Here is a 20,311-nt window from a genome sequence, read left to right as displayed (position 1 = left end):
TCACATGATCGGATTAATTATCGTCTTCCGGTGGACCGGCCGGCATTCAGCCATGGGTTATTTTGCAGTTTATGTAAGTCCGGGTTACGTTGAAATGATGACCATCTGGCCCAAAAGGGAATATCGCTTACCTCACCCAAAATGGAGGCTGCCACAACATCACGTGCTCGCCATGCTCTTGAGTGGCGGAGGACGCTGTGGCCATGTCTTCAGGTTTGCGCTCGACGAACATTTCATTTCCCCCCCTTTCTCCTTCCCCCATTAATGGTTTTTCCTTTCAACTTCAAACTTTCTGCTCCAGGCCCCGCAAATCCCTTCGCCTCCCCGCAAATGCGGCGCCCTTCCAACTCAGCGCCTGGGGACCGTGACTTTGACAAGCGGAAGCTCGGGAACTTCCTCCACCCACGCCGACCTCCCTCCCCGTCTCTCCTGCCACCCCTAGCCAAGAAGAGAGGATGGATTCCCTCCATCCCTGAGCCCAGCCCTGCTGCTGCCTTCCCGACCTCTACTAGTGGCTACCTCGACACTCCCGCGAAGTACAGGGACACCGTGGAGGCGGCTATCCAGGGAGATGATATTGACGAGATGGTGGCAGGTGCGCATTTGTTTCGTTCCGAGATCTCTCCACGAGTTTGGCTGGCGTACTTGCGGCGCCCGCTTCACATCCTGCGCGCTCCGGAACCGAAGATTGTGGCCACATCTCATCACACTGTTTTGGGCAGATCGCAGCTTCGAGATATGACTGGTTAGATTATCTGAGAGCTTTGAACACTTCCTGGCACGATTCAGTTGTCAGGCAGACTCCTAGCGTGTCTGGCCATGCTCAATCGAGTCTTATCGCGTGGGGTGGCCTCTTCATCATCATGCCTCTCGCACGTGTTTCATTCCTGCATGCAGTTGTTTTTGTTATATCTCGTCTTCATCCTTTCATTCTTCACAATGTGTGTTTTTAACATCGCTTTTTATGTTCGATTAGATCTTCCCCCGCCCAAACGGCGTCGCACCCTCACTGGCTCTATCGTCTCAACTGCGATGAGCGCTGCTCTGATAGGGACTGCAGTAGGCCTTACTGTGTATCGACTGTGCGTACCGTGGTCTCTCCGTTTTTCTGTAGAATCTGAGTCACTAATATTTCCTATCTCACAGGTGGAAAGACAGGTCCAAGCACCCCGAGCAGCTCCCCCCTCCCCCTTACGAGCAAGGGGAGTGGGTCCCTCCTAAGGTATGTAGCTTTCTCTATCTCCGCTCAGCTAAGGCTAATCTACTGCAGCATGAGCTCTCTACGCCCATCTCACCGATTACGCCGACTGCCGATGCAGAATCACCGGCTCCGCGTTCCAAGAAGAACCATCACGTCGCGGGCCGGCGGACTGCCCCGCGTCATCGCAAGACGGTCTCCCGCGCAAACATTATTGGTAACTCCCCGCCCATGGGTTCTTCCGTCCCCACCGCCCGCATGCCGATTCCCGCCCAGTTTAACTTCGTCGGCGCAGACGAGCCGGAGGTGGACGTCGACGACCAGATGTCGTGGATGGGCGACAGGCTCGCGCAGCTGATTGCCGAGGGGCAACGCGCCCTCGGAAAGGAGGTAGTTGTCATGAGCGAGGACCAGGAGGAGCCGGTGGACGATGGTGCTGATGGGTGGGTCGAGGAAGAGGATGATGATACGCCTTCTAGACGTTCCCGATTTTCTACAGGCAAAGGCAAGCAGCCCTGGGGCCCCGCCCTCCCCTCGTACTCACCGTCGCACGGCTTTCCGCGGCATGATCGGACTACCTTCGACATGAAGCCGAGCGCAATCGCAGTTCCTAGCCTCGGCTCGCCGCGGCTCGGCAGGGAGGCGTCCCTCGAGTCAGAGGGCTTCACCAGCGCGAGCTTCATGGAGGACGAATCGGTATGGCAGACTGAGGAGTTGAGGGAGTCGATGGAGCGCGCGCGGATGCGTTACCAGCGGAATCGCGCGTGATTTCGCAATCCCTCAGTCTTATCCCAGGTTCTCCTCTTCACATCACAGGCTCTCTCTCTCTCGCATCTCCTTTCTCTTGCAGTGCTTTCACCGATCTACACTCCACGACACCCCTTCCACGACACGACACGATGACTCGCACGACAGGCACGCTGCTTAGTTTACTGCATATCAGCATCCCCGCATATCCATATCGCTATTGTATCGTATGTACGTGTGCTCGCGTTCTCTATAGGCTCTGTGAAAATTGTATGTAGCATTCAAGATGTTCCTCGAATACAAGTTCTGTTCCTCGTTCTCCTCGTCGTGTAGTTGTATGTCGAGCTGTACCTACGTATCTGGTCTCACTCAGCTGTATCTTGTCAGTTTCGATTTCAATCCAATGGACTCCAGTTTCGTTTTGTACCCGACTAAAACATTTCGAGGACACCCAGCAGAGGAGTGTGCACGCGAGCGCCGAGATTTGATCGGTGCCGTAGCCGCACGCCACCCGGGCCCTCCAGTAAGATTGGCGCCCGCGCCCCCGCTGCAGCGGTGTTCAGGCCGAGCAAGGCTCTAACGTTCCAGCCAGCCAGCCCAAACGCCAACGGAGCGTCTCTCATTCTGAGCACAAGCCAGACTGTCTCTGCATCAGCCGGGCGCAGCTGGTCTCACCCTCCAAGGTCTTTGAGCAACTATTCCTCACTGCGAGTCCACCATGTCGACGATCTCGACACACCTGCGGAATTTCAAGGAGCCGACCAAGAATCAGCTCCTGCAGCTCTTCTTTGCGCTCCCATTTGATGCCCCCGCCAGCACCTTGAACGACGAGCAGAAGGGTAAGGCACAGGACGACTTGTCCGAGGCCCAACTCGAGAAGATGGAGATCAATGCGGTGCTCAGCCTCCAGGGCGAAGAGGACTCGTATGTGAGTGTGCCATCTGCAGCAGGATGTGTGCGAGTGTGCTGAGGCATGCGCCGTCCGTGTCTGCGTAACTGTGTCTCCCTGTGCGCTAGGCAGGGAAGCTGCACCTCCTCCCGCCCTATCTCGCCTTCATCTCGCTCGACCGCAAGTCCGCGCGCTTCACCGTGCCCCTGTGCACCATCCGCCGCGTCGAGCGCCTCAACGCCCGTGCGGGGATATATGCGCTCAGCCTGTCGCTCTGGCATGGCATGAAGATCGTGCGTCGCGTTCACTCGTCTGCCTTCTCACTAGGCTGAGCGCTATTCGCGTCTGCTCTGCACTGGACAGATTGTGCAACTGACGTCATTACGCCCCACGGCGGACCTGTTCTGCTCGCTCCTGCGGGACGCGCTTAAGGTGGAGCTGCAGCGTGGGATGATGAAGGCCGTCAAGGGTTTCGTGAAGACGTGTTATTCGGAAGTGCTCGTCGCCGCGGCAGAAAGCGAGGAGAAGGGGGAGAAGGAGGGCTCAAGCGCCGCGAAACTGGCGGAAGAAGGCTCCGCGACGAGTGCCGAGTCGATGTACCTCGGCGGCTTGGGACTGAAGTTCAAATTCCCTGGCGATCCGAAGAAGTGGGTGCCCCGTCCCCGATAGCGCGAACTGAGCAGCTGATTTGGGACGTGTAGGCTACGTGAAGCATCGAAGACAAAACTGTGGACTAATTACCTACGCAGTAAGCAGGCAGTGTAATGTTCGCGCCTCCGTGCTGACTGCCGTCCAGCACACGGGCGGAACCTCTCACTACTCCGGTACCCACAGTGTACGCGCCTCGTGCAGGTAGGTCTGCCTAATCGACTACGTGGTGAGATGTGGGAGACACTGTCAGGCTCGCTGTACCTCCGCTTCGCGAATCCAGGGTACTATGAGCGCATCCTGGAGGAGAACGCGGGCCGTACAAATACGAGCACGGAGGAAATAGAGAAGGATCTACATCGCAGCCTGCCGGAGTACTCGGCATACCAATCAGATGAAGGTATCGCGTCTCTGAGAAGGGTACTACAAGCATATTCGTTCAGGAATCCGGAGACAGGTTACTGCCAAGCCATGAATATACTCGCCGCTGCTATCTTGATGTGAGACTGTGAACTACTTCGCGTATCAACATGCTGACGATCCGTCCAGCTATATGTGCGAAGAGCAAGCTTTCTGGTTACTGGAAGTTATCTGTGATCGTCTTCTTCCTGGCTACTACAGGTATGGGTCCTTCAGGCATACCGCTCTTGCTCGCCACTTATTATATCAATATGCAGTACATCCATGCATGGAACTCTTCTCGATCAGCGAGTGTTTGAATCATTGGTGCATCGGTGTTTGCCTATCATCCATGATCACTTCCAGGAAGTTGATGTGCAGCTGTCTGTCGCGTCCTTGCCATGGTTCCTTAGTTTGTGCGCCTCTCAACTCTTCATGTCTGGTAATCAACTAACACCTTCTATGACTATATTAGATTTATAAACAGCATGCCGATGGTGTTCGCTTTCCGGATAATCGACTGTTTCTTCTGCATGGGGCCGAAGGTTCTGTTCCAAGTCGGGTAAGTCCGTCTTCTTTCTTTTCACTTGCAGTCACTGACGAGTTCCGCTGAGTTTAGACTTGGTCGGTCATTCCTTCTCGTGTATACGCTCGTACTGACTAGACTACAGCAATTCTCAAAATCAATGGAGAAAAGCTATTGCAGGTACAGGACGACGGCGGGTTTATCCAGTACGTCAGATGTCGTGTGTAGACGCTCCCAAAGCTTATTCTGACCCGCGCCAGTCTCATGCGAGAGTACTTCGCATCGCTCGGCGCCTCTGCACACCCGAACTCGAGCGACCCGCGCGCTCGCGCCATCACGCGTTTCCAAGAGTTACTGCTGGTGTCCTTCCGCGAGTTCGCGGTGATCACCGATGACACTATCCTAACCGAGCGGCGCAAGTATCGGTCGGAAATCGTGAACAGTATCGAGTCGTTCTCGAAGCGTTCCGCCATTCGTAACCTCAAGACGCTCGGCCGGTTCAGCAAGGACCAGGCGGGGCTGATATACGATGCGCTATTCAAGGCGATTTGTGTTGTTCCCCCGCCCGCGGTGCAGGTCCCGCCGCCGATGCTGTTGACAACGAAGGACACGCCAGAGGAGCGCCCTGAGACGAGGATTGGCTTGCGCACATTTAGAGTGTTCCTGAGTGAAGTGGTATCATGGGCTCGGGTAGAGAAGATCGTTTCGAACGGCTTCCAGGTAGACTTTCCCCGCTGCTCTCTTTGTTTCCTGGTTACTGATATGTTAGTCCATCCATAGCAAAGAGTGGATCGCGAGGTTGCTGAGCATGAGCTTATAGACCGCCTGTTTTACTTCTGGGACACGTCGTATAGAGGTGCTCTATCATTCCAGGCAAGTCTCATGCAGATTGTAGTATGGGTACAGTACGTTGACGTCAAGTCCAGGATCTTGTGTCTGGTCTAGATGGTGTCATGTTCAATGACTTGATGGATAACATTGAGTGGTTCTTCAACCTGCATGACAAGAACAAGGACGGGTTCCTAACAAAAGACGAAGTTCTGACGCTGTCAGAGTCTCTGTTGGTCTGTGCATTTTCACTAACCTCTGTTCTCTCAGTGTTGAGCTATTATGAATCTAGTTTATTTTCCGCTTTGAGATTGGTGATGCGTACCTCGGAGCAGTCAGCCGATTCATGTCGAATGCGTTCGAATATGGCGATGCATTGATTCCCCGACCAGAAGGGGCAGATCCAAATGACGATGCGCCACCACAACTCGAGTCAAATCAGCCATACATGAACTTGGCAACGTAGGGCAATCTTGCACTTAGCCGGATCTCGTTGACCCGTGTTACAGATTCCGCATGGTGGTTCTGGCAGAGGAGGTACTCGAGTCATTCTTCGAGACAGACTTCTCTGCGACGTTCAAGTTGGAGCCTGTACCAATCATGGAGCTTCCTTCCTCGAACGGCGGCTTGCTGGGCGGGCTGTGGTCCAACATCACATCAGACGACAGCCGTAAGATCTTCAACAGGTTCACCGATGAGATTGGGAGAACGATTGGCAAGCACCAGGCACGTATTGATGCTTGAACTGCGTTGTCCGAGGCTCACATCGAACAGGTCTACCATCGCCCAGCGATTGGAAAATACACCTCGCTGGAGGAGCCGAAAGCGCGGGAGTCTCTTCTTACGCCCACCATGCGCCGGTCAACGTCCCGGACCAGCCTCAATACCTTCGAGAGCTCTCCAAGCGAATCAACGCCCTCTCTATCGGCTTCGGCACCCTCGACATTGGGCGTCGAAAAGGAGACGTTAACGTCACCTGCAGAATTCTCCCCGATGCCGGGCATGTTCCAGGCTGCCGCAAACGTCGCCGCGTACATGGAGCGTACGCCGTTCGCGATCGACGATGCGAAGGATGATGATGACGATACTGAGTACGAGAGCGGTTTGGAAGAGGATGAGGATGTCATGGACGAAGTGCGTATGACCTTGTTGTGTCGTGCGGCGCTGATGTTCAGCGGTCTTGCAGGTCGATGCGTTCCTGGAAGCACACGATTCTGGCCTGACGGAAGCGGAGCGCGAGCTTGCGAAAGGTAATGGCTCCTGTCCCAACAGCGATATGTTGTTTGACGAATCCTGCGCAGATTTGATCAATGCCGAGCCGGTGAAGTGATCTCTGCTAGATTCCACACCTCGTCGCACATCAGCTGGGCCTCGCGCCCGAACTCTATGCATATCGCTTTCGGCCACACGAAGTTGTATTATCTACATTGCACTGCTTTACTTTTGGGTTTAAATGCATAACACGCTATACAGAACGCACGACAACCATGATTAGAGAGGTTAAAATAATGGGAGAATATAAATCAGACATCCAAGAACAGCTCCAACACATATCAGCAGTATTATTACCCAGCTCTATCGGCCCATATTCGAACGGTCAGATCGGAATCCATTGACCCTGACGCGATCATATTTTGTTGGGGATGTGTCTGGTGAAAGTTAGGCATGTCAGTATGGTGCATACTCGGGGTAAATTTTGCGTCCGAAAACATACTGCGACCGCAACAACGACGTCTGAAAGTGAGGGAAACGTGAGGATTACGAATACACATCGGACGAAGTCTACTGACCAGTGTGCCCCTCTAACATCTGCACAACCTCGCGCGTTTGGAGGTCCCACAGGTAAACTTTATTATCCTCGCTCCCAGAAACTATCCATTTACCTCCGGTCACGCTAAAACATGCCGCAATGCAGTATTTCTGGTTTGTGTGTCCGACATATGTCTTGAGACAGCGGGACGTCTGGTAATCCCAGAGGCGGATAGCGCTGTCATGCGCAGTCGATAGGATATACTTGGAATTGGGCGAAAATTGCACATGTTGGCTACGGTAATGTTAAGATTACTAAAAATCGGACGACATGATGACACACCAAATGGCATCGTGGCCCTCGGCGAGCGTTTTCAGACATTGCCCGGAGGTGGTGTTCCAAATTCGGCTGTAAAAATGAGTGCGTACCATAATCAAACTATTCTCAAGGCAGAAAATGTGTAAATGGCGCACATAAGCCCGTCGAGCGAACAGGACACAATTAATGTTGCATCCCTGTTAAAGTGAACGGCAGTCACGTAGTCCAGATGAGCGTGTATCGTCTTCATACATTTGCCTGCAGACAATGTCAGACGACTGCAATGAGAATGTCAATAACTTTGCCACCTTTCGAGGCGTTCCATATTCGAACGTCCCCATCACAAGCGCCAGACACGAGCAGGTTGGACGTCGAGTTATAGTTCACACAGAATACATAGCTCGTATGTCCCCGCAATGTCCGACTTGTTATCCCCTACACCACATTCATCACATCTCGACACGGTCACTGGAACATCGGAGCAACGCACTGAATCGACGTCCCATATTCGAATGGTAGTGTCGTCCGAGGCGGAGGCCAGATAGACACTATCAGAGGACCATGCAATATCAGACAGCCCCTTCGTGTGGCCATTCAGATTCCTAATTAGTTCCCCCGTGAACGGAGACCAAATTTTGACCACGCGGTCATTTCCTGCATGTAAGTTGAGTGTGAGTGGCATATGTCCAGTCGTAGGTAATATGACCGACCGCAAGACGCAAGAAGTGTGCCGTCCGGACTGAATTTAACCGCAGAAATGGATGATGTGTGTCCCCGCATGGTATGTCGGAGTTCGTAATGTGGTCGTTCTCTGCCGCTAGGTGCGGACACTGCTGCCGGCGGCGGTGGTTGCGTTTGAGGTTCTTGTCGTTCTGGTACCTGAGGATCATCCTCAGTTGTCTGCGATGCAGCATCTTCATCTGTGGAAGATTCCTCCATCTCTTTTCGCGTATCCATCCTCGAGCAGATGTGGTAAATGCAGAAAGTAGCAGTGCACGTGCACGTAGATGGCGATGGCCTCGGAAAATAACAAGCGTCAATAAATACTTACGGTGGAGTTGGGTGGAACGGTGAGCGACGAACGGCTCTATCAATTTTTTTTTGCGTCTAGTCCTTCTCGTGTATCGTTTCGCACCTTATCGTATTTGTGTTTGGAGAAACGCCGGTTCTATCCAGGTGCTAAGCTCGTTCTTACACAGAATAACAAAGCGCAGCCGAATGTGGTGTGTATGGCGGGTCATGCCAAATTTACGATCGAGATGGATGCTGAGCGCTGATGGACGATCCGTTCGACGACGACGCGGAATAGCTCTCACGCATAGGGCCCCTTTTCTCCCACCAGCATCGTGTGTTCTGCATTTCCATTAGTCGTATGTCATGGAGTCGGGCTCATAGTCGGAAGCGGTCATCGAAAGCACAGCCACTAGTGAAGAGAAATCATCATCGAGTACGATGTTCACAGATTTCGTGGACTTGGGGAGAATTTTTCGCTTCAGGCTCGACTATTTACCGAGCTTGTCAAGAGCTTGTATTTATTTGAGACCGAGTGTCATGCATGGTAATTTCGCGGCGACGTGTAAAACATGCACCACATCAGCCTAGTTTACACAGTGCACGGTTCTCTAGATCTCCTTCCTGATCCTGATTTCGAAGCTTGTGCGAGTCTAGCACCCCCACGCCAAAGACCCACACCGGCTTGCACCTTGCAGCCATGCCCAACGACACCAGCAATGCGCGCCGGCTCAGCAGCGTCTTGAGCGGGTACTCCATCCAGTCTTCCGCACGAGTTTCAATGATGCCTTCTTCGACGAATACGATGCCTCGCTCAGCCCAGTTACATGTGTTGTTATCCGCGGTGTTCCATCCGCACGCTTGAAGGAACGACTCGAGCCCATGGACAAGCTGCCCTTCAGGAAGAGCGAGACGAGAAGGCGCCCTCTGCGAAGGTCGTGAGGAGTTGCTAGGTTTTGCGAGCCAAATCACAGCATTTTCCAGAAGCGCACTCAACTGAGTGGAGAAGCCACGGTTGCCCTGTTTGCAGCCAAATACGCTTGCATCGGTGGAAGACAGTGCCGCACAATGCCATAGCCGCGGGTGGTCCATGCAAGAATTCGGGGGAGCCGCATGTCCTAGAATTGGTGTGGCCGGAGGACATTCCAATGCCCCAGGACTATTCACCGCCACGCTCGATGTGGAAGGCCTTCTGTCCGCACTGGGCTCTTCGTCCTGCACGTTTGCAGGCGAAGGAGCGAGAAGTATCTGCGTTACCGGATCTCGCGCGATGTTGGTGACAGAGCCAAAAGCCCTCAGAGTCGGCGAGCATCCAGAAGGTCCTGCCGCAGGACTTCCCACATTCTCCGTTTCTCTGACCCTCCGAGGCCTATGAGGAAGGCTGTCATCTGCCCGGGCTCGACTATGTATTTCTATCTTTCGTGCTCGCTTGTGGTTCTGCTTCTGGTCGACCAGTGCAAGCTTGCTCTCCCACGCAGCTTCTGTATTCTTTCGCTTCCTAGGACAGTCGACTCCGGGAGATCTAGGCTTTCCCCACAGTTCATTACACCAATCGTCGACATCCTTGTTCGGTCGATCGCGACCGACAGATTCCCGCGCAATGCTTTGAAACTCTTCGAGGGTTGTACCCTCTGTCCACGAACGTTCACTCGGACGGAAGACCTTGGAGATACGTGGGAAGCGGAGTTCATAGAACTGCGATGGATCGGAAAGAACAAGAAATTGGTGTTATCGCAGGGTGCGTCACAGAAGAGAAATTGATGACTACCTTGTTCTGTGGTGCTTTCGTGAATCCCGCGCCAAACACTTCCGCGAGTACTGGTTGGCGTAGTAGCACGGCTGACGGAGGCAGTCCTGGAAAGAGGTTACATTTGTAGGATAGTCCGGTCATGGGCTGCGCCACAGCATCATGCTTGTAAGTGAAATCATGATGTACAGAGGTGAAGTCACCCACGTTTCGTGAGGAATAAGGAACAGGATCGGCGCTCTTGATAATGAAGTTGAGTTCTTCTAGCTTCTCCCTGGTGAGCCCGTAGCACACGGTGAAGAACACTTCGAAGTGGGGTGGAACTGCGAGCTTTAAGCAGTCGTGAGCACGAGACTCCACGGAGTCCACCAATACTCACATCTCCCTTGATGATGTCTCCATTACTCAGTGCTCCAAGGTAGAACGTGGTATATACAGTTGGAGGTACTGCACGTAGAGGTTAAGTGGCATACTAGGAGAAGGGATACTCGTCTACAACGTACCTGATAACACCCGTGCACGGTCCTTCTCCCAGGCAGCCCCAACTAGCACGAGGTCAAGCGTATCCCCATACCCCGGAATGTAATCTTTCTTCAACTGCGTGACCAGCATATGCGTGTCAACGCAGATTTTCCGGCACAACACAAGCAAGTTACCTTGACCCACGGAAACCGTCTCTCGTTGTACCTCCCCTCGTCTGCCTTTAGCACGATGCCTTCTTGATGGTCTGCAATCAATTTCGAGAATACTGTTCGCAGCAGAGCATCCGCATCTTGCGTCAAGGGATCAATATGGGTCCGTTGGGCGAGCATAGAGTATCCAGGAATCTCCGTGACGACAGACTCTAGAATAGCACGGCGTGTGGAGTAAGACGCAGACAAGAGTGAGGTATCATCGAGCAATAGGACGTCAAAGAATACTAAGGCGAGATGTCGGGTGCCGCCATCAGAGGCGTTTGAGATCATAGAACATTGCGAATCGCTGTTGCAAGGAGCTCAGGCACTTTTCCACGTCGAAGAGCCGAAGAGGACATACAGGATCTCGTCTTCTCCGACATGAGCTTTAGTTGCGCCCGTGTGGCGGACACCCAAGGCGGTACTTGCGACCAAACTGCGAATACGCCAAAATTCTTCAATAAACCTGTGAGCAAGGTGCCATCATTTGAATAAGATATTGGCACGATTATACCATCAATTTTGTTCAGTGTGTCCGAGAATGCGACCATCTCAGCCTCGAGAATAACATTTTTATTTATTTTCCCCGCCACCGAGTTCGTTATCCCTTGTGGTGTTGTAGAATTCCTGTTCCCGAGATCGAGAGCCTCAGAGATTACCCTGGTAGCACCGTAATAATGACCGGTCAATCAATTTGGACAATAAAAAAACACGACGCACGAATGAATCGCAAAGCGATCCAACGTCGAGTCACGCCCGCTTTTGCTGAAAATTGTGATGGTAGGCTGGCTACCAAGCTCCGATGCCAGCTCAACATGGATCTGTGCCCGCTCTCCGTCGTACTTGGTTTCGACCCAAATTTTCTCCGAGCCGTTAAAGAGCTGGAGGGCCTGAGCACAGCCCTGACCTTTGACACACTTCGGAATCTAGTAGCACAGACATAGATCAGCTGCATAAACATCCACACGGGTTTCTTACTTGAACCTGGATTCCCGGTTGGGGTTTTGGGGGGTCACCTCCATCCTCCCGACGCTCGTACACCAATGCAGCTTCATCTAGACAAGAGCGAACACGATATGCCTGCAGCATGCATCCGCTAGGATCCCACGCACGCATTCCGTCCCACTTCGTCAGCTGTGTGATGGAGTTGCTGTTGTAATGCAGAAGCGCTGCAGTGTAATGGCCCGCGTCTTCCGGTATCGGGTAGAGTAACGGACGAAGATCCTTCAGAATGATCTGCGTGAGGACGCTTGCTTCTCCGGGGGTCACGGCTGTGTACAATGCACGAAGTATGGATTCTCTTGAACCAGGAGGCGAGCTCGTGCTGGATTGGCGGACGGTGGAAGCAGAAAACGCGCATGTCGTGGCAAGCTCGGTAAGAAGGGCGTCGACTTCCGTTATGCTGATGCTGCTTTCAGTCACCTAGAGAGCTATACTTTAAATTTTCTCATCCACCATTTATGAAGCACTACATACCGCAGAGCTCTCACTCATGATATCCCGCACCTCGACACCGAGGCAACCAAGAGCACCTTGGCTATTCCAATGCATGAGTCTTCGTCCGCGGCCGTGTGTAATATTAGAGAGGGCTAGGACATTGGAGAGATGCAGGCCAAGGCGTGTCTCCTGCATTCCATATTTTCTGCGGACGTCCTCCTCTGGGAAGAGGAGTCGGAACACGACAGCCGTGGTGCCATAAGGCAATGGTGCATATCTTCTACGCAACTCCGCTACCCAGTTTTGAAATGTTCGAAAAGCGGGAGATGTTGTGTCTGAGGAGTGCGGAGCAGTACTCGAGGTCTTGCGGGGTTTGATGGCGCCGATGGCTTCGACGAGGGAGACAAAACTGAAAATTTAGAGTCAATTAATTAGTATGTCAATGTCCATGAACTGAAGAAAAAGACGCACAATGCGAAGGGTATGGAGTTAACAGGTACTGTCGGGCTGTTAACATCTGTCATATTGCGATCGCTAAAGTATAATATTCAGCGAATGTCAAAGTAAATTTTGGACACATAAACAGCAAGAAGACTTGTAGTAGATGGCGACATCCCTTGGAAGGCGAAACCGCAGAGGAAGACGGTCTTGCGCCACCCCACCTTCAACCAAAGAAGAAAGTAGACGGATACAAAACGACGGCGTAAAAAAAGACGACAGATCAAATGGAGTCAGAAAATGGAAAATGTGATTGAGCTTGATGAAATCCCGTGTCGTATGAATGAGCAAGTTGGCTCAACAGAAGTGCAGCCATACAGGAGGGGCACGCCTGCTATCGACCTCCGCTCCTCTCCTCCCCCTCTTGTACTATTTCGTGCAAAAAAATTGCTACGCTTCGAGAGAAAGCCACCGACCACCTCTGAACCCCTCGCCGCTGGTGGGCAAAACATCGACGGACGCCACCTCATCCGGACAAGAACAGGACGCAAGAAAACATCGATAGCTCACCTCTGTCTCTGTTTAATAAATGAAACGAATAATTTATCCGCGCTCGCGGTAAATACACACTAGGAATCGCAACGGGGCGAAGCCTGCTCAGCCGAAAAGACAGTGAGTTCAAGCGTCGAAGTCAACCGGAGAAACCAAGGAAAAACGTCGAGAGAACGCGTCGCGTTGGATCACGTGCGCGCGTCCACCTGTTGGGCGCTTCAAGCTTTATGGTCAGCGTTTCGACCCGAATTCTCATTTCTTTTGGGACCAGATGGATGATCCTGAGAATCTACTGCGACACATCTGCTAAATGCGAGCCATTCGATGCTATCCCCGACGAACGTTGTGGCTCCCTTCAAATCGAAACTGGGGCTTTGATTTCACAGAATAGTCGCCTCTATGACCGGCAGGAAATTGGTGAGGGGAGGCGAGCGATTCCAGCGTGACTCATCACGTTCGCGGACGATCCTGAAGTACACCAGTGGGAAACCGCGATATCATAATTTTTTGACTGCAGGAACGGCAATATGATACAGTAATCCTGATATAAACCGATGGAGAAGTAGCGCTTGGCACCACCTTCTCCATCTCTCACCCCATCGACAGAGAGAATAATGGGTCGCATATTGTTCGTTTTTACTTCCACTGCTCAGACGTTGACAGGTGCACAAGCTGTGAGCGACCAAGCACTTCAACTTCAGTCACCCTTGTACCAATCACTGTGGATATTTTACAGGGCTGGTACCTTCCTGAAGCAGTTTACCCATACTACGGTATGGTCAACCGTTCGATCCAGATACAACTTACATTGTGAGGCGTTCATCTCAACAGTTCTCTCGCCCCATCACGATATCGACTTTGCTGCACCCAAAGGCCCGAACCCTCCGATGGACGAATCCAGCCGGGAGGTCAGTCGTACACCCCAAGATGGCCATTGACTGACCTTCCCATCAAATAAGCTGTTCCAAGACGATGAATGCGTCAGGTTCCTGAATGACGAGATCGTGAAGAACAAGCTGGACAATGCCTTCAAGTTGTCGGAGGTCAGCGCTCAAGACTACGACGCGATCTTTCACATCGGCGGGTATGGACCGGTCTTGGACCTTGCGTCAGATTCTGCTGGCATCAAGCTTGTATCGGATGTAAGCCTTGGTCGAAACCTGACGCAGAGAAAGATGATGAGGGGCTTTTATTACCAGTTCTATCGCGCGGGGAAGGTGACCTCCGCTGTCTGCCATGGCTCCGCGTAATCCTCGTCCCTATGTGTCTCCGAGATAAGCTGAACTGTCATCCTTTATGAACAGCGCGCTAGTCAATGCCACGGATGCATCGGGCAAGCCCATCGTCCAGGGCAAAGCAGTAACAGGCTTCTCAAATGCCGAGAAAGAGCAAGTCAGCCAGGCGAAAGTACCATCATTGCCCTTTCGTCACTACGTTCGCTTCTGAAATTCGCATCGTAGGAGACCCCCTTTTTACTTGAAGATAAAATCAAATCCCTGGGTGGCCTGTATGAGAAGGCTCCGGAGCTGTGGGGTGTAAGACGCTGCTTGATCTGTTCCGCTTACTCGAGCTGAAGGAACATCATTCAGGCTAAGGTCGTTGTTTCTGGCAATTTGATTACTGGCCAGAATCCAGCTTCTGCAAGAGGTGTTGGCGAGGCGATATTGCAAGCGCTCCCTCGCACGCAGTAGCACATCTGCAGTTGAATAACCTCACAGTCGAATACGCTTGTTGAGATGAATGACGGTCACAGAAATTCGAAAAGCCGTATAGATACATGCAGAGCATAAGAAACTATTCCGGTCACACTGTTGACTAACCATGCGATCGTTCATCTCACTCAAGGTCAAACAACACGATCTCCGCAACGCGATCTCCCACGTTCTCGAACTTCAGCTCCTTCCCAGCTTCGCCCATGACGTACGCACCATCGCCCTCGCGGAGCTCTGCCGTCGCTCCGTCAGAGCCCGCGACGCGCACCGTCGTGCCGCCCGGTGTCTTCGTCGGGTTGTATCCCGATGTCTGCGCAACATGAATGTATGCCTTCCTAGAGCCTGCAACCTCGGGGGAGAACGTGTGCGACAGCGAGGCGGACGGTGAAAGGAGCGTAGCGTAGAGGGACAGGGGCGAATGTACCGGTGCGGGGCCCGAGGCGTGGCGCTCCTCCACAACGCCTTCTGCTTCTGCGGGGGCGACCACGAGCACCCATTTGTCCTTCTTTTCTTCGTCTGAGAAGTACCTGAAATCGCAGCACATCAGCATGGTAAGGTGCTTGCGATCAAGTGTGCTGCTTACCGGTTGAAGTATTGCGGCTTGAGACTTTTCGTGTGAGGTACGCTCCAGATCTGCAGGAAGTGAGCTTGCTCGTCTCCGTGGCACTTCTCGCTGTGACGGATTCCAGTGCCCGCGGAGGTCATCTGCAGATCTCCTCTCTTGAGCACCTCGACGTTGCCCATCGAGTCGTGGCTAAGGCAGGTATGTTAGCAATCGCAAGACGAGGGAGCAGAGTGAGCCAGAGGTGTCGTGGCGAGGATTTGTCACAAATGTGCCGCATCTCGATCCACTGGGCCGCTCACGATGCAGTAATGGGGAGGACTTACTGTTCAATCGCGCCACCGATAATATACGAGAAAATCTCAAACTCAGCATGAGCGTGCATGCCAAAGCCAGTCTTTGGTTCTACGCGGTCCTCGTTAATCACCCTGAGACAGCCAAACGACTCATTCTCTGGATCGTAGAACCTGCACGATGCCACGAAAGTTAGGAGACAAATCTCAGTGATCACAATTAGCACTTACGCAGCGAATGCAAATGTGTGAAAGGTCTTAAGCCAGCCGTGATTGCTGTGGCCACGCTCATAGCTGCGGCGAGGAACAATTTTCATAACCATTTTGTCTGGGTGGAAAGCACTGGAAGTAAATGGGGCGAGGGATGCGGGGGCCTTCAGGCTGCGAGAAATCCAGGGGTTGGCTTGCTTCAACCGGAGTAGAGCAGACAGTTTGGGAGTGAGGAAAGCAGAATAGATACGAATGGCCTATATATACCCGGAGAGAACTAGCTACGAATGCATATGATGATGGGATGATTCATGGAAAGGGGGTGGAGTAAGCAGGGTGTAAGCGTCTTCTTCAACGACAGTTGCCGTATTTGGCGACGTGTGCTCACGGCGTCCCACGCTCTGTGCGCCATTCCTTTTCCTTCTGGGCGTTTGCCCTATTTTTGGCAAAAGTTCAGGCAGGAATAGCCTCGCGGAGACTGGATTTGCTGACAGATTTGGAGGTGAAAACTTTAAATTGTCTGCTTGGCCGATGTGATGCCGTAAGCAAGTGCGCTGAGGCACTTCATTTTCTGGAGGATATCGAAACTGTTTTGTCTTATTACTGACCTCCGGTACGAGCCCTCTAGTAGGTACTCCTTGAGGAGCTATTGCAAAATATGGCTACTCTATTGCCTCCCCCGAAACGTCAAAAGGTCTACCACGGCGTCCCCGAACCTGAGCCGGAACCCTCAAAGCCATCTCCGCATATAGTCGTGCAGTTCGTCTCAGAGGACGATGGCCAACCCCTTGCGCCTGCTGTGAACCTTCCCGCAAACCTCTCGCGAGAGGGGTTAGAAGCATTAGTTAACAAGCTCAGCACCAAGGTACGGACTTTGTCAACTTACTTGTTATCCAACGTCTGACGCTGCCAGGATGATGACCCTGTTCCATTCTCCTTCCACGTCGCGTTGCCTGCGGACGCTTCTGTAGCGGGAGCGCCCACACGAGTAGCGATATCCAAGTCTATCGAGGACGACGTGCTGTCCCACCCATCCCGACCGTTCTCAACTGAAGACGTATTCGTCGTTCGCTGCTCTCCACAAGCTGTGTTCAAAGTTCGACCAGCTACCCGATGCTCATCTACACTGTCTGGTGAATAAAGCTCACCGCGTTCGGTCATCAGACCAAAGCTCATCCCCAAGCATTATAGGACACTCGTCTCCAATTCTATGTGCGTCGTTCTCACCAACGGGCAACCTCCTCGCGACCGGTTCTGGCGACTGCAATGCCCGTCTGTGGGACCTCTTCACAGAGACACCGTCACATGTTCTCTCCGGTCACAAGGGCTGGGTACTGTGCGTCGAGTGGGAAGCAATGGAGAGGAAGCTGGCGACTGGTGGTCACGATGGACATGTGTGTCTCTCATCGTCGACGTCCTCATTTTGCCAACACTTAATCTGGTAATTCCAGGTGCGGTTATGGGATCCAAAGACCGGTAAGCCGATCGGCGATGCGCTGAAAGGGCATACGAAGTGGGTCACGTCTCTCGCATGGGAGCCCGTCCATATGTGGGTACGGTTGTCTGGAGTGCAGTAATCGCCAGCTCAATGACTGAGTTCAGAAACCCGACAGCGCCCCGCCTGGCCTCCTCATCGAAGGACGGCACCGTGCGCGTATGGGCGACGGCGACGCGACGATGCGAATACACACTCGGAGGGCACACTGCGAGTGTGAACGTCGTACGTTGGGGCGGAGGCGGACTGGATGGTAAGGGGGTACTATACACTGCTTCAAGTGACAGGACGGTGCGAATATGGGACGCAAACGGGGTAAGTGACTTAGTCTTGACTGCCTTTCCAGAGCTGATACAATTTTCAGGGCAAGCCATTGCACACGCTGAAGGACCATGCTCATTGGGTGACGACGCTGACTCTAAATACGGATTTCGTGCTACGCACAGGTCCGTTTGATCACTTCGGTAAGAAACCATCATCGGACAGTGAAGGTACGTTCCTCTGCTGGTTTTTCATAGTATCGACCCACGACGAGTGGACTCAGCCACTGCTGCACTCTCGCAGTAGGGACCGGCTCCATTCGTAGTTATCGTCGCTGATCATCGACGTTGATGCTGACGCGCTCTGCAGCACAGTCCCTCGCTCTCGCCCGCTACAACACGCTCATCTCGTCCACCGGCGAGGTGCTCATTTCCGGCTCAGACGACCACACGCTCTTCCTGTGGTCGCTCTTCCCCTCGCGTACTACCGATTTCGCGTCTACCGCCGCCGCCGCCGCCGAGCGCGGGGGGAAGTTCAAGCCCATCGCACGCCTCACGGGACACCAGCGGCAGGTCTCCCACGTCGCGTTCAGCCCGGACGGCCGTTGGGCCGCGAGCGCAGCGTGGGACAACAGCGTGCGCGTGTGGGACGGCCGGACGGGCAAATTCGTCGCGACGCTGCGCGGGCACATCGGCGCGGTTTATCGGCTCGCGTGGAGCGCGGACTCACGCATGCTCGTCAGCGCGAGCAAGGATAGCACGCTCAAGGTGCGTCAGTTCTGCGCGGCGTGGCTGCTATCGTCCTGATTGTGGATCTGCGCAGATATGGGATTTGAAGACGTACAAGCTGAAGACGGACTTGCCGGGTCATACCGATGAGGTGTATTGTGTCGATTTCGTCGCCGACAAGGTTGTCAGCGGCGGGAGAGATCGTACCGTCAAGATGTGCGTCACTCAGTGTCGTCAGTTGATGTCGATTCAACCTAATCTGCGATTACCCCTACAGATGGAAGAATTGATATCTGCAGTTCTTCATGAAAAGTGATCGGTGTGATACACGCCGCGCATACCCGCATCGAGATGGTGTCATTATATACTGATACGTGCTCCTCCATATGTATTACTGCACCTACAGTGGTGCAGTCTGGAATTGCGGTGCTCGTGCTCGAGTGGTGGGCGGAAAGTTTCAGCCCCCTTCTGCCTGAAGTAGCTGTGATGGACAGAAGGAATACCTTGAACGGCATTTCCAGAGAGAATCAACTTGAGACTCGACGATTCCGTCCTGAGCCCGACTGCGACTTTCAAGCGAGCCCGCATGCTTCTATGATGCTCTTCCTCACTTCGTCGATCCCTATGCGAGGCTCCTTAATCGCAGTAGTGACAATCGGTGGAAGACACGTCGGAGCCGCCTCAAAGATCTCTTTCTGCATCTTCTGAATCTGACTCGCGAGCTCCGCCACCGAGAGCGCGTCCACCTTAGTGATGATGGCCTGCAACGCGAAGTTGAGCCCCGCCGAGGCGAGACATCGGCTATGGAGGGACTCGAGCATCGCCTTGTCCATGTCCTTCAGCCCGTGCTTCGCGCTGAAGAGGACGTACACCCGTCGGAGCCTGCGGGGCTGTCAATTCAGGGACGAGTGGGAGCGAAGATGTACTCACTCCTTGCGGTTGGCGACGTAGTGGTCGAAAAGCTCTCCCCACTCCGGGCGCCCTCTCGATCCATAGCCCGGTGCATCCACTAGAACTAGGTTTCCTGGAGGAGCTCCGACCCGATAGAAATTGAGCGTCTGCGTGCGACCCTGCAGACGCGGACGAGAAGTTCAGTTGACCATCCACCTTAGGAGGGACGAGAAGACTCACAGGCTTCTTGCTGGTATGGAGCAGCTTCGTCCTTCCGAGAACAGCATTGAGCAGAGTCGACTTCCCCGCATTCGCGCGACCTGTCCAGCCAGCTCGTTAGGCTAAAACAAGGTCTACGACGTGTTGCAGACCAGTTACAATTACCTACGTATAAACGTCAGCGTTTAGTGGAAATATACGAAACTGCGCTCTCACTTCCGGCAAGCCGTGCAGTATCGGTATGGATAATGGAGTCGCCGCTGCTGCGAGGAACTCCGCAGACTTTGCGTCTGCGAATGTTTTTGGAACAGTCGAGGCGTGTCGCGCAAAGATATGTCGAGGCACCACCAAGAGGGCTTGGGTCAGCTCGAGAGGTAACATCATCGGGACGCTAAGTATGCATTGGTTGAATGCTCTGAGCCTAGGAGAATTGATTCAAGCCTCAACGCCAAACTTGCTAGGATCTCGATCCGGGTTAGGCGCCCCATATACTAGTGACACCGGAGACAGCGAGCTATATCTGGACATCTAATATTGTGCAAATATCCCATCTAACATTGTACATATGTGGTAGAATGTCAGACAGTTGTACATTTTGGTAAACAGGCTTATTCTCGCGACCTGATTGGCTAAGAAAGGATGTAAGGCAAAATTTCCGCAGGCAACAAGAGCCGGTCATACATGTACAATGTAAGGCGGAATTTTCCCACAATGTCCGCAGATGCGATATTGCCCGCTGTCTCCGGTGTGACTAGATACGGCCTCCGGCTGGTTGACA

The 20,311-nt window shown here is 53.1% G+C and overlaps 8 protein-coding genes across 8 annotated transcripts; 4 read left to right on the top strand and 4 right to left on the bottom strand.

Annotated features, from left to right (window-relative positions):
• Nucleotides 1–264: 264 nt before the first annotated feature.
• SCP_0902220 (hypothetical protein) lies at nucleotides 265–1,966 on the top strand (the record flags this gene model as incomplete). Its single annotated transcript, XM_027761455.1, has 4 exons — nucleotides 265–595; nucleotides 977–1,082; nucleotides 1,147–1,222; nucleotides 1,271–1,966. The coding sequence occupies 4 exons, from the start codon at nucleotides 265–267 to the stop codon at nucleotides 1,964–1,966; spliced, it is 1,209 nt and encodes a 402-aa protein (XP_027617256.1).
• A 697-nt stretch (nucleotides 1,967–2,663) lies between these two features.
• Nucleotides 2,664–6,565, top strand: SCP_0902210 (Putative GTPase-activating protein; the record flags this gene model as incomplete). Its single annotated transcript, XM_027761454.1, has 18 exons — nucleotides 2,664–2,873; nucleotides 2,963–3,127; nucleotides 3,198–3,481; nucleotides 3,536–3,582; nucleotides 3,631–3,982; nucleotides 4,032–4,103; nucleotides 4,160–4,297; nucleotides 4,357–4,443; nucleotides 4,501–4,505; nucleotides 4,553–4,613; nucleotides 4,668–5,127; nucleotides 5,188–5,280; nucleotides 5,334–5,471; nucleotides 5,528–5,697; nucleotides 5,745–5,961; nucleotides 6,010–6,369; nucleotides 6,422–6,485; nucleotides 6,537–6,565. The coding sequence occupies 18 exons, from the start codon at nucleotides 2,664–2,666 to the stop codon at nucleotides 6,563–6,565; spliced, it is 2,952 nt and encodes a 983-aa protein (XP_027617255.1).
• Nucleotides 6,566–6,800: 235 nt separating this feature from the next.
• Nucleotides 6,801–8,260, bottom strand: SCP_0902200 (Set1 complex component swd3; the record flags this gene model as incomplete). The annotated part of the gene is made up of 8 exons (XM_027761453.1): nucleotides 6,801–6,884; nucleotides 6,950–6,969; nucleotides 7,026–7,279; nucleotides 7,328–7,393; nucleotides 7,459–7,561; nucleotides 7,612–7,738; nucleotides 7,794–7,957; nucleotides 8,014–8,260. 8 exons carry the CDS (start codon nucleotides 8,258–8,260, stop codon nucleotides 6,801–6,803), a joined length of 1,065 nt encoding a protein of 354 aa, XP_027617254.1.
• Nucleotides 8,261–8,896: 636 nt separating this feature from the next.
• On the bottom strand, nucleotides 8,897–12,696 carry SCP_0902190 (predicted protein; the record flags this gene model as incomplete). The annotated part of the gene is made up of 13 exons (XM_027761452.1): nucleotides 8,897–10,009; nucleotides 10,083–10,208; nucleotides 10,269–10,391; nucleotides 10,441–10,508; nucleotides 10,565–10,658; nucleotides 10,718–11,042; nucleotides 11,097–11,190; nucleotides 11,250–11,395; nucleotides 11,456–11,661; nucleotides 11,714–11,790; nucleotides 11,848–12,157; nucleotides 12,212–12,581; nucleotides 12,644–12,696. The coding sequence occupies 13 exons, from the start codon at nucleotides 12,694–12,696 to the stop codon at nucleotides 8,897–8,899; spliced, it is 3,105 nt and encodes a 1,034-aa protein (XP_027617253.1).
• Nucleotides 12,697–13,776: 1,080 nt separating this feature from the next.
• Nucleotides 13,777–14,853, top strand: SCP_0902180 (Glutathione-independent glyoxalase HSP31; the record flags this gene model as incomplete). The annotated part of the gene is made up of 8 exons (XM_027761451.1): nucleotides 13,777–13,836; nucleotides 13,899–13,935; nucleotides 13,994–14,070; nucleotides 14,122–14,304; nucleotides 14,362–14,408; nucleotides 14,467–14,569; nucleotides 14,623–14,697; nucleotides 14,752–14,853. 8 exons carry the CDS (start codon nucleotides 13,777–13,779, stop codon nucleotides 14,851–14,853), a joined length of 684 nt encoding a protein of 227 aa, XP_027617252.1.
• A 145-nt stretch (nucleotides 14,854–14,998) lies between these two features.
• On the bottom strand, nucleotides 14,999–16,052 carry SCP_0902170 (pirin domain-containing protein; the record flags this gene model as incomplete). Its single annotated transcript, XM_027761450.1, has 4 exons — nucleotides 14,999–15,401; nucleotides 15,458–15,628; nucleotides 15,763–15,903; nucleotides 15,961–16,052. 4 exons carry the CDS (start codon nucleotides 16,050–16,052, stop codon nucleotides 14,999–15,001), a joined length of 807 nt encoding a protein of 268 aa, XP_027617251.1.
• A 545-nt stretch (nucleotides 16,053–16,597) lies between these two features.
• Nucleotides 16,598–18,713, top strand: SCP_0902160 (Ribosome assembly protein; the record flags this gene model as incomplete). The annotated part of the gene is made up of 9 exons (XM_027761449.1): nucleotides 16,598–16,804; nucleotides 16,853–17,072; nucleotides 17,131–17,333; nucleotides 17,391–17,488; nucleotides 17,542–17,749; nucleotides 17,799–17,925; nucleotides 18,065–18,462; nucleotides 18,518–18,639; nucleotides 18,701–18,713. The coding sequence occupies 9 exons, from the start codon at nucleotides 16,598–16,600 to the stop codon at nucleotides 18,711–18,713; spliced, it is 1,596 nt and encodes a 531-aa protein (XP_027617250.1).
• A 282-nt stretch (nucleotides 18,714–18,995) lies between these two features.
• SCP_0902150 (P-loop containing nucleoside triphosphate hydrolase protein) lies at nucleotides 18,996–19,917 on the bottom strand (the record flags this gene model as incomplete). The annotated part of the gene is made up of 5 exons (XM_027761448.1): nucleotides 18,996–19,305; nucleotides 19,354–19,493; nucleotides 19,555–19,634; nucleotides 19,686–19,698; nucleotides 19,750–19,917. 5 exons carry the CDS (start codon nucleotides 19,915–19,917, stop codon nucleotides 18,996–18,998), a joined length of 711 nt encoding a protein of 236 aa, XP_027617249.1.
• Between the last annotated feature and the right edge of the window lie 394 nt (nucleotides 19,918–20,311).

This window comes from Sparassis crispa (genome assembly GCF_003851025.1).
Source record: "Sparassis crispa DNA, contig_000008F, whole genome shotgun sequence".
NCBI lineage: Eukaryota > Fungi > Basidiomycota > Agaricomycetes > Polyporales > Sparassidaceae > Sparassis > Sparassis crispa.
This window is presented reverse-complemented; position numbering and strand designations above follow the sequence as displayed.